Here is a 12,488-nt window from a genome sequence, read left to right on the forward strand (position 1 = left end):
AAAATCCTAGTAGATTTTTTTTTTTACTGTTTTAGGATTTGGAGTTCTCTTTGGGGGATGCAGATGAGAATGCAAAGTAACTCAAAGCCAGAGCAGAGAAGTCCAGTCCACATTGTGTTACTGAAAAGCATTCATTAAAATTTTGCTATCAAAACTGTGAGTGAAACTTTCCATGTTCATTGAGTCCAAGTAAAATGATGCTTATTTGCTTCACATTCTCAGGTTATAATAAAAATTGTTTTCCACACTGGACTCTGGGAGGGTTAACACTGCATTAAAAAAGAATGGTTTTAGATGAAAATAAATGTTCTTAAAAGCAAACTATATTGAGCAAAACCATCTAGATTAACAATGTTTTTCTCAAACAGCTCCAAGTCACTGTGTGCTGGAATTAATGGGACATCTCTCTTGGAGGTTTTTTCTGTTACATTTAGATGATATTCAGTTCTAGTTTGTAAAGAAAACCCTCCAGAAGCTCACAGCATGTGAAGCCCGTCAGTTCCAGTAAGTGAATCTGCTGAGGCTTTATCAATTTAAAAAGCATAACACAGTTATAGCAAAGTAAGTTGAAGTCTACAGTCACTGTAAAACTCTGCATCAGCAGCTTTGTCAAGGCAGAGAAAAAAAAATGTTCTTGTTTTCAGAAGTTACCATTATCTAGAACTTTTGGCATCATATGCAGTAGACAAGACAGCTTTAGTCCTGTGAACTGACATTTGTTAGCACAGTACCTCTTTAGTGCTATAATTTAGTGTATTTTTAGTTTTTCAGAAAAAAAAAATTCATGACTTTTAGGTTGTGATTTCTCTTGTAGATTGAGAAGGAGGGAAGTGGGGCAGGGAGGGAGGGAAGGTGCTTTGTTGCTAAACAGTACAGGTCAGCTAAATTTGGCCCAAAGAAACTCACGTCAGTCTCCTCTACCCATGACTCATTTCTTCCCTCTCCTGCTCGTATGGTTTGGTGCCAGAGCTACCCCTTGAGTTACACAAAGGACCAATTAATCTTCTTCATGGAAGAGCCAAGACTCTTGGTCCTTCCTTCCTTCCCATGGAACTGAGGTCTGCTGTGTGTCTCCTAGAGGCTTCCTGCTCTTGGTGCCTCTGGAGGGAAAGAGTTTGATAAAGAACATTTGATGTAAAGACAAGACAATGTCAGCATCTCGTGGAGAAATAAAACAGGACCAAGCCATGAAAATATGCTTTGGGAAGGCTCCACTGCTGGGAATGCCATTTTAGCAAGGGAGCTGCAGTGGCTCCAGCTGCAGAGCAAGGATACTCTTTTGCCTTCCGCAAAAGAGAAAACAGAAAATTCCATCTTTCTCATTATCTACCCTATTCAACCCTATTTACCTGGTGACGTCTGCAAGCTTGTCAGATATGTAGGGGCTCCAGAGCAAAGACTGGAATTAACTGGGCTGTTCTAGACTACATTTTGAGGTGTGGGCTGAAAATCTGCCTGGAAACCCGCCCCTCATACCCACTGCACTGGGTGACATTGGTACAGTAGGGACAGGGATACGCCAGGAAATGTATTTTTTTTTTCCAAAGGGCTTGTGAAGGCTCAGAACTGAAGTGGAACTGGAGAGGTTCAGACTTGTCAGGGTCACGCTGCTGATGTGGCTTGAGACCCCAGGTGTTTCCTTCACTGTGTGGCTCTGCCCAGAGCTGTGTCTGCAGGGCTGCAAGGAGAGGGCAATGTGGGATTTGAGGGCCAGCTGCTGGGCAGATTTGGGCAGAAATCACCCAGGACAGTCATGCACCCCTTTTAGCAACAGCCTGTCTTTGAGTTCAGCACTGGGAAGAAGTAGGACAGAGGATCACTTGGGGATGTGTAAAAACTTCATGGTGAGTTTTGTGACCTGGACAATCAAATTTTTCTGTGTGTTGAGGTATGATGTTGCTTTGCAAGTAATTAGTTAAATATTATTGCTGCTCTGTCTTTCATCACTCTGCTTGCATTGCTTTGGGCTAGTTTGCTGTTTTTCTCATTTTTACCCAATCTTCAGAGTATTTGACTCAATCTTTCCTTCTTTATATCTTGGTCTCTTATCTATCTAAATCTGAATGCAAATACAAATAAAGGCATCATTTTTATTCATAAGCTGAGAGTCAAAAATAAACATACTGTTTATTTTGAATTTGAACAGAACTGTTTCAGTGCTATAAATTGTTTGAATGTAGCCTCAAAAATCCAACTTCCCAATAGAAAACAGCACTTTCCCCATCATTAAGGATGAGTTTCTGTCCATGAATGCACCTTGTTAGTAGTTTCACACCGAAAAGATAAGAATATTGGACAGAGCTACAAAATATTTATTTTTCATGGATCAGCTCTACATCTTGGAATGAACTTGGTACACCTTGGTCTGGACTGTTTCTGATTAACTCCTTAGAAACTTCTTAACTTCTTCCTTGTTACAGGTCAGAGACAGGCTTCATAAAAAGAGGAAACCATATCTCAAAGGGCAAGTGACCCAGCAGTTACAAACTTAGTTAAATATGCACGTGCAAAGTCACATACCACACATTTAGTGCTACTTAAATATAATTTCAAACACTCACATCTGTAGAACTTAGCAGTAAGACCAATTATGCAGATATATAGTCAATTTCTTTTTTTATCTGTAGACTACTCTGTACAGGTAAAGCATTGAATACTGTGATAATTTGTGCAATACCTTGGTTAAGCCAGCATACCTGAGTTAAATAGTAGCAGAAAGATTTAACACTTTTTAAACTAGAAAGCAAGATTTTTTTGAACTAGAAAGCTAGAAAGAAAAGAGGAGCGCTGACTGCTTTCCTCTTCAATTTGCTTTTCCTCTTCAATTTGCCTTTCCTCTTCTTGCCTGCTGCAAGAACGAGCTCTTGGGTGGTATCAAGGGGAAAGATTAAGTAGCCATTCATTGCTGGGAATTCCAGTTCTTGGTATACCTTAAAAATAAAGCAGTTCCTTAAATTGATTCTTTTATCTAAGTGCAGTCATAGCTAACAGAAACATAAAATGAGCTATTTGCTTGACCTGATTTGTATGGAAGCTTCAGAGTTAAGGCCCTTTGCTCTGACATGGATGTGAAACTGGCCTTGAACAGCAGGCAGCAATTTGGAGCTGCTGAGTCATGAGAGTTTCTTGTGAACGTGAGGGTCTTTGTAGAACAGCAGTGACTCCCTGAAGAGCTCAGTGCTCCCAAAAAAATTTGAAGCTACAACATCCTCCTCCTCTGTCTCTTTTTTCTTTTGAAAGTGGGAAAAATCAAGGTAAGGTGGTAAAAATTTGCATTTTGCTCTGAACAGCTGAAATGGCGTTGGTGCAGTCATGGTGTCCTAGTATGTGATGTAAGTCAGTCATGACTGTGCCAACAACAGGTTGCTCAAATAGTGCTTGCCCTCTGAGATGCAGGTCTGCTGCATGAGTTGTGTGTGTATGCTCACTTGAACACAACTTCTCAGTTTTGGTTTTGCTGACATGGTGACACTTGGGCAAGCTCAGGATGACAAATTGATTTTTCCATGACTTTCAGAGCTTAAAAAATGCATATCTGGAGAAAGTCATGCTTTAAGGAATGATAGATCTGCATGTGACATGGAGACCCTCACTTTTATGCCAGTACAAACATTACTACAAACCAAGAAATGAGCAGTGACTCCACTCTGTTCAGTGAAGCAGATCTTATTTCTCCTAGAAGAGTTGAATAACAACAGTTGTGCAGTTCACACAAGCAGCAGGATGATCATACACATGAGAGAAATCCTTCAAGGAGCTACAGGCACTTATGATCCTGCTGTTCTGCTGGAGGGCTCTGTATATTATACAATTCTCCCATTCTTGAATTCCAAAAAGCATGGTTACGCCTCACTGTCTGTTTTCAGCACATTGTACTTCATGCTAAGCTGGCTTTACATCATCACTAAAACATAAAGACAATTTAGTCTTTCCAATTTCTAATATGAAAAGCTTAATAGTTTTGATATACTTCAGATGCTTTTGATTTTTAGAGAACACTGCATCAAATACGGGCTTTATTTGAATGCATTCTAAAGTCACTCGTGTGTAAATCAAGAACTGATTGGTAAATTAAATTGCCTAAGCCATGCCAGCAGCAGCAGAGCTGGAAATTGCAAAAAGCCTGTAATAAAGTGTTGCAGACAAGTTATCTCCTTTCTTTCATCAGTCTGTGAGCTGTAGCAGCAGCGAGCATTCAAAATCTACTTGATTTCACCACAGAGCACACTTAAGTGCAGTTCACAAACTGTACTGTCCTTGAACCATCTGGGGTTCATAGCATGAAACCTCTTATGTTCTTCAGCTTATAAGATTGTTTTGTTGCTGCTGCAGCGGCTGCCACTGTTTGCTTTGCAAGTTGCTGCTTTCAGTGTTCAGCACACACCCTCAGTAGCTTTGGTCAAAGTGCTTACATAAACTGAAGCCTAATAGCAATAAAGGGGAGGCATCCAATTTTCCCACCTTTGAATTTCTTAGAATAATGGATAATTGTGTCTTTGGAACTTGAAGGGGGAGAACCCAACAATAAAAAAGAAACTGTTCTCTAAGTTCTGCTCCTTATGTTACAAAGTTCTGAACTAATCACAAGCACTATACAAAATGGAATTTTCTTTCTTTTTTCTCTTAAATATTTGTCTGAAATGCCTCCTTTTATTTATTTTTCTTTTCTGAGAAGCTCATGGCATTGCTCAGTGATGCATTTTGCCTTGCAAGAAAGGGGTAGGCAGATCATTATTTGTAAGCTAGGCATCACTGAGGTCCAGCCTCTTCCCCATGACTCACTGCAGCTCCTGGCTGATGGCATGGCTCATCTACTCCTACCTACTTCCTTGGTCTCTTCAGATGTTTGCTCATCTCCCACTTGTCCCTGGAGGCCACTTTACACAACTCTACCTGGTTTCATTCAACTTGAATCTGTTCTGCCCTCTGTCTCTGTCATGTTCCTTGTGTGGTGGAAGCTTTTGCTTCACCCTGTGCTTGATCTAGAGCTAAAGGATGCTACAACACAACACTTGTTACATCAGCTGATGGGGATGGTTCCTTGCACACTGACATCACTGCCTTTTAGACTGTTCTCCCAAGCAGCAGACAGAAGCTCAGGGCACAGGATTGTAGCACAGCATAGCAGCAACACTCCCTCCTCAGCTGAGCTAGTGCTGGTTTGCCTGACTAGCACAGGGAATAATAGTGGAAATTAGGTGTTATAAGCTGCACAAGCATACTGTGCCTCTGACAGCACTAACAACACTCTCAGAGGTACTGGAATAGGTAGATCAGCATGGCTCTGTGCCTCAGCCCATCCCAGCTCCAGGGCTGTAGCTCCCCTGGGGGCTGTGACTATATCTGTGAGTGTCCACTGCTCCCATTGCTGTGTTTGACAACCACCAAACCCAAAGCTGAGTGTAGTCCCAGGGGGAGAGAGAGAGACAGGTGCTTTAGCTACAGTCACACCCTGGATGGCAGCAGGAACAAACCAGATGTGCTGAAAGCAGCACGGCAGGGCTGTCACTGCTGCTGGGGCTGCCTGCCAGATGAAAACAGCTTCCAAAACAGAGGGGAAATGAGAACCTGGTTTACCTGTTTGAATATATGTTTGATAGCTTTTTTACCCTTTTCCTTTTCTTCTCCATCTTTCAAAATGCACCCAAAATTCACCCAACTTGATGGCTTTTTTACTATCAATCACCTCTAATGACCCCAAAGTCATGGCCCTTTCATGCTGGCATTTTCCTATGCTCTATTTCTTCTGAGCTTGCCCTGTTCCATCTCTTTGCCTGTGTCCACAGCTGGGGTTTCACATCCCAGCATCAACTAGAGCCTGAAGACACTGCTGAGCAGACGGTGGAGCTGCTTCTTGCACAGCCCTGCTGCTGTCCTGTGGCATTCTGCTTCTGTACAAGGCAGTGGCTCCCAGCATATCAGCTGTGGATGTGAGGACAGACCTAGGGCAAAGTAAACCATGTTTGTTGGTTAACTTTCTGGGAAAAATAATCCTCCCCTTGTGTTCAAGTATGTGGTAAAATTAATGTAGATACAGGCTGAGAGAGGAATAAGGACAAGGTGGGGATGGCAGGAAATTGCAGTGTGTTCATTAGCATATGAAGAGGGCTATATTTATACCAAGTGCAAGGAAGGCAGCTTGATCAGGTGGGCATTTAGGAAAGTATTTATATTTCCAGCAAACCATGGCAGAGGCTTTTCCCTAGAACTGCATGTGCCTCTGATGTTCCTTTTGAAGAAACCCATATTCATTCCTTACCACAGATGAACTCAGACATGCTTGAGAAAAGTCCAAGTCTAAAAATTCAAGAGACTTGGATCAAGCTGCTGACTTTCTACCAGCTGTGTGTGCAAAACAAACCACTTTGCTTTCATATGTTCCGAAACAAGGACTACACTGAAAGGAAGATGGAACCTCACAGGTTCCTTGAGACACTTTTATCAGAGATCTCTGGTTAATTAGTAAAGTGTCCCTACTGATGCTACCAAAATAAAGTAATCCTCAGTTGAGGAATACCATGATTATATTGTCAAGTGGAAACTCAGCCTCCTTGGAGGCACTGTGAGCCGGGCAGCTGGTCATGGTGATACTGAGTCCTGTTTTGTGTACTTTTAGATATACAGTTCAGCCTGTTGTGGATCTTGAAAGCTTAGAACTAAGACTATTGATTAATAGAGTTTCTGAATTGTCACTGAAATTTTAAGAGTGCATTAAAAAAAAAAAGGAAAAGCTTTTATTGAACAGTATCTGTCTCTTTAAGTGACATTTCCTGTGGAGTGACATACTCTTCAGTGTAAGGAAGCTAAGAAGCTGATCAATATTTGTGTATAAAGTATTTCTAGAGATCTGTTTTGTCAAACCTTACATCATCCTCACCCAGAGAGTTTGACTATTACAACCTGTATTTCAAGCAGGATGGAATGGAAGCAAGGAAAGAGTGGCCAGGAGTCTGGACTGGAGCTGCAGTGGAACTGGTCTTTCATTTGCAATTTTTAGCCATTCTATGGGTTCAATCTGAGTTAAAGGAGTACTTTCCAGCCTATTGGCAATTTTATGTGCCAGCCACCACAGACATACAAGGCCTCAGGCTTGGAAGGCTTGTGCTTCTCTTGAATATATGCACCAAAGATTGCACACTGCTGAGTCAAAACAAGATAGTATAGGTGCATTTGAAATTCACTTTATTAACTAAGATTTTCGGTCCTTGTTTATAGACATGAAAAAGAACCAGATCCAAAAAACTGTATTTAAAAGACTGGAGTCAGAAGTAATTAATGCCTAAAGTGACTCTATAACCATACACAGCCAACCTACATAAGTGCAGATCCTCAAGAGGTTTGTGATTAGTAGTTAGCCTTACTCCTGCCTAATATATTGGTACCTTGAAATATAATAAACACTGTACTGTTAAGAATCATTTACAGTGAGAAGACTTCATTGCAAAAACTGATTCTTTTCAGTCAAAGTTTTAGCACAAAATTGCATGTTTCTACTTCTAGAGGAAGGTGTCCCTGTGTCAGGCTAAATATTGACAACCTCCCACCCCTGCTTCCTACTTCTCCTTCCACACATAGCTCAGTGACAGCAAGCCCCTGCTGCAAAGGACAGCATGTGACACTGCAGGTCACAGCAGCTCCTGGCTCTGTAAAGGGAATTATTGCTGCCTTATGTGAGACGAATCACATTGCTCTGGACACATTCTCAGTGAAGGAATGTGACAATCAGACTTGTATTACTTTGCACTGCTGCTTGTGCTGCCTGGCTCAATGAATTTTATGGCTGAGCAAAGCTCAGGTTACCAGTGGAGCAATTTTTCACTCATCCCTCTCTCTGAATGGGGCTGGCTGCCCCAGTCCTTGGGGATGCCCCAGATGGATCCCCATTCTCCTGGGCTGGGGAATGTACAAAACTCACTCAAAGACTTCCAGAGCTGCCTTTATAAAATGTCTGGGCCTGTGGGCTCTCAAGGACTGTCACCTGTTCTTATTTAAAAGACTTTCTTCTCTTGAAGAGCACTGTGGAATGCAAACCTCTATTACCCTGGCCCTGAGAGTTTTCAACCTGGCTTCACTGTCCTGTGGTTATGCACCTTCCTCCTATTGTCCTGTTTCACTAACAAGGTTTTTTTCCTTTTTTCTCATTGCAGAACCCCTTTCTCCTCCCTCTTTTGCAGGAGCCTTGTACCCTTTTTGCACCTCAGCTCCACAGCTGGTGTGGGCTCAGCCTCTAGTCCTTGGGCCAACACATCCCAGGTGATGTGGAATGGCACATCCTCAGCTGGCAGCAAAAAAGGGTGGGGAAGGAGCTGGGCACAGGAGACAGGGCAGAACACAATGAAGTATCATGCGGAAATAGCTTTTTCCATGTTACACTGCTTTCTGCATATAGCAAAAAATACCTCTTTCCTCCCAGCCTGCCATTTTCCTCTCGTTTCTTTGTTTCTTCTCCTAGCTTCAGGTTATGTCTCTTCATGACCTCTCTGAAGCCACTGTGTTTAAAATACAGGGTAATTTGTTTTTTACCTGGGTACCACACTTTGATAAGTTTAGAAAAAATCTAATTCTCTCCAGGCTGTGAGTTTACCAGCCACTTAAGATAAGGACTCCAGATAGTTTCCTTAAACTGCCAAGGATTCTGTCAGTTTGCATCCAAGGGAATGAGGAGGGAGCCTGGAAAAGTTTGGGATGGAGCAGAGCAGCTCCTGCCCTGGGTCCTGCCTGGCTTGCTGCTCTGCTTGGGAGCACAGGGAGCTCTGGAACTGCCCTTGCACCTGCTGGGCTGATGGGGACAAAAACCTCTGCCAGAATCAGCTTTTGCACACGAGAATTTTTAACAGAAAACTTCTTTAACAAAACTCCTGAGAGAGCCTGACCCTTCTTTTTGTGGAGTTAATAGTGAAGCTCCTGCTTCATTTCAGTGGGGCAAGGTTGACTTTCCCATCTGTGTAGTACTCAGGGAGTACTGAGGTAAAGACTGGCAAGCCTGACAGCTGCAAAATTGTGGTGTTTGGAAAATGGAACTTTATAAATGTTTATTTTAATTTTTAAAAATTCTTGTTTTTCTTTTTTTTTTTTTTTTCTCACTACATTCTGCTCATTCTCCTGGGCTCTGCAGCCCATTATTGCAAAAGAAGCAAGACCAAAAGCAGAGGCCAAGGCATGCTCAGGAAAGTATTGCAAGGATTAGACTGCATTTGTGCACACATGCTTATCCAGCAAAGATGTATATTCACTTGCATCTTCCAAGAGAGTCATTCATGACAGAAGTGTGCATACACTATAGGTGATTGTTTGGAATTTTATTAGACACCAGTCCATGTACTGAGGCACTTTCTCAGGCATTACTCAGGAAAAACTCACAGCTTCAACATTATAGTACTTAAATACATGAAAATCCATAGTACATTGCACAGTGTTTTTCTTTCAGCACAAAAGTTACAATACTTCTGTTGTCGTGAGGCTCTACAAAAGTGTATTAGTGCTTTAAAAATACATTCTTAGTAACTTTTGGACATGCAGCTTCACGTCCGCTGTAAGAGATTTAACCTCCTTTGCCTCAAAAGAAAAACAGAATTCTGTTTCCAGCCCAGAATTCATTAAACACTTGATCAAATTTCTGTTGTTTTTCATTTGCCCAGCTATTTCTTGAATTTCAGAACTTTTCTGCATTTCTAATAACTCAGGATAGCCATTCCAAACTGAAGGAATCTAAAAAGTTTTTCTTGGACAAGAGTTGTCACTAACCAGTTACCAGATTCAGAGAAGGAATTTAGGCTTGTCCAATAAAACTAAGTAAGATCATGGCCAGTGTATTTGATTATGAAAAGAAGTTCCATAAAGTATTTAAAGGGTAGTAAAAAGTTAATGTCTTACCTATCACTTTGACAATGTGTTAGTAGACAAGGTTTTACTAATTTTTAATTAATTTCTTAAAAAGGGCTAGAATGCTTTCTGCTTTCTCTTTCTTTCTCAACAACATACACAAAAACAATATCCCCCCAAAGCAGACTTGCACTAGGACATGAGATGGAAAACTTATGTTATAAAACCCATCTCCTTTTGCTTAAAACAGAGAGATGTGCTGAGAAACTGGTACAGTATGACAACATTTTAAACACAGAGGAGACGAGATTTATCTGGCTGGTATACAATATAAAACAAAAATCGAACACCAATGTTACAGTGCTATATTGAAACAAACCACATTAATTAGATGCTTTGAAGTCAAGCCTATATTTTCTTCAGCTTTTTCATGAATTATTGATCCACTTTGCTCATTAAATGGAATGGCAGGCTCTTGCAGTAAATGGACAAGTGGCTACAACATTTATATAATCAAATACGCTCTGCATCTGGCAATAAAACATGTTTGTGTGTAAAACATGCTTTCTGAATTGACATCCCTGCAAAACAGATTTACTAGAACAACCACATTCCTTTCCTTTTGTCTCTAAAGCACAGCTCGCCTTGCATCATCATGCAATCCAGCATTCTACTCTGATCGCGTTAAGCAAGACATTTTCCAAGAGCCCGTATTGTGCATTGAGCAACAGAACATTTCTCCTCTACAACGAGATGTAAATAAACTGTCTCACTTACCTTATTTTCTCCATTTCTGCCGCAGAGGCCTACAAGAAATCAAATAACAGGAGCAAGTGAATGAGAGCAGACGTTCACTCCGCAGATCTATGCATAGTTAAGGCTTTCCGAACGCTTGGGCTGCGGGGCGCGGGCGAGCCGGCCGCGCATCTGCACCAGCCGAGCGGAGCGGGGAGCGGAGCGGAGCCCGGCGTGCCCACGGCCACGGGCACCGAATGACTCAGTTGTAGCGCTGAGCCACACAACGGGGAGGGGAAAATAAAGAAGGAGAAAGGGCAAAAAAAAAAAAAAAAAAAAAAAAGAAAAAGAAAAATAAAAGCCCAAAAGCGAGCAGCGGCAAGTAACAGGTTAGTGAGCCTCCTGGGTTTCCCAGGGAAAGTTGAATTGCGGTGCTACCCTCGGCGCGGTGGGCATGGCAGCGGGCCGGGCTGCCGGGGATTGACAGTGACTTCATCACACGTGAATTCGGAGCTCAATTCATCATCTTGCGCTGAGCCCGACAGATGGAAGGACACCAGCTCGCCTCCTTCGTGGGAGTTTCGAGTAATCAAATTACTTTCCTCAAGTAATGCACTATCTTGACAATTAGCATCTCAGTGCACGGAGGCGCCGGGTTAACCCTTCGTGTGCAGCTGCCCCGCCTGCAGCTCCCGCTGCCCCCGGCCCATGCTCGGCTCTGCCCGCATCCCCACAGATCCCCACGGCCCTGCCTGCTCATTCCATCAACCTGCCTCGGTCCTTTTCCCCATACAGATGCTGTAAATTCCTGCTTGTCTATAGCCCGGAGATTCATTAATTTCTCCAGCGCTACTTGTTGGCATAGTCTTGTTAACCCTTTGGTTTCTTTTTTGTCATTATCTCGTGCAGATCCTAAATAGCTGTTCCCGTTTCATTTCAGCACAGCACTGGCGCAGAATCTCATCAATTCTCCCAGTCCCGCTTTATTGTAACTAAGGAATGAGCACTCAGAGCAAACCTGCAATCTCTAGAGCCAGATAAATCCCAGCATCACAGAATCTCTTATTTATACTGAAAGCATTGGCCATTAATCATGAGCACTTTAAACCTTATTGATTAATGGCTAACAATCATATTTGAGTATGAAATAAATTAAAGATTAAAAACAGAGAATGTAAATTTAATCAGTTAACCAGCAGGAAATTTGTCAAACTGCCTAATAAAACATCTCAAATGACAAATTGTTGGTTCTTCGTTGCATCACTTGTCTTCCCTTTTTCTCATTTACTTCTGATTTGCCCATTAGAGAAGTTGTCAGTCAGGTTGGTGTTTGCACGGCAGTTTCTGATGTCAAACATTAAGGGTTTTAGCCATGCACCATAACTTGGTAGGCAAGAAGCCAGCTGCAGGAAAAACCCTCCTCATTTTCTCAGTAACATCTGTAATGCTTGATTACATGGTCCTTGCTATGTAAACATGTATCGCATACCTGCTGTGCTGGAAACACAAGGTTGTGTGTGGAACCTTGAGATTAAAAATGTAACCCAAGGACCCATAATTGCTTTGTCTAATTTGTGTCTGTCCATTGAATCCTGCATATTCTGTAGTGCACAGGAAATAGATTCAACATTGCTGATCAGAAAATGAACCACAGAGGCTTTCTCCCTGGGCATGAGAATCTATGGCAGACCCACTGGTTTGCCAGCTTGGCTCTCCAGACATGAGCTCTCCAACACAGCCCTGCTCATCGTGTTCCTTTAAATCTTGGGGAGATGACAGTTCTTTTGCATGGCTGCTCACTATTTCTTTGCCATGAACTCCGGGAGTTGCTGTGCAGATAGAGTACTTAGAATACCTGATTTCAGAGCTTCTATTATGGCAATATCTGCAGCCATCAAGGGAAGACACCTGGCCTTGCTTTTGCCTAGTGC

General features: G+C 42.2%; 1 protein-coding gene across 1 annotated transcript in view; it reads right to left on the reverse strand.

The window, feature by feature from the left end:
* BEGAIN (brain enriched guanylate kinase associated) overlaps positions 1-12,488 on the reverse strand; it is a 149,939-nt gene that overhangs the window by 104,125 nt on the left and 33,326 nt on the right. Inside the window, exon 2 of the mRNA XM_058807436.1 lies at positions 10,600-10,628. Coding sequence (XP_058663419.1) covers positions 10,600-10,628 — 29 coding nt within the window. The remainder of the gene's footprint in view (positions 1-10,599; positions 10,629-12,488) is intronic.

Source organism: Ammospiza caudacuta, chromosome 6 (genome assembly GCF_027887145.1).
Source record: "Ammospiza caudacuta isolate bAmmCau1 chromosome 6, bAmmCau1.pri, whole genome shotgun sequence".
NCBI lineage: Eukaryota > Metazoa > Chordata > Aves > Passeriformes > Passerellidae > Ammospiza > Ammospiza caudacuta.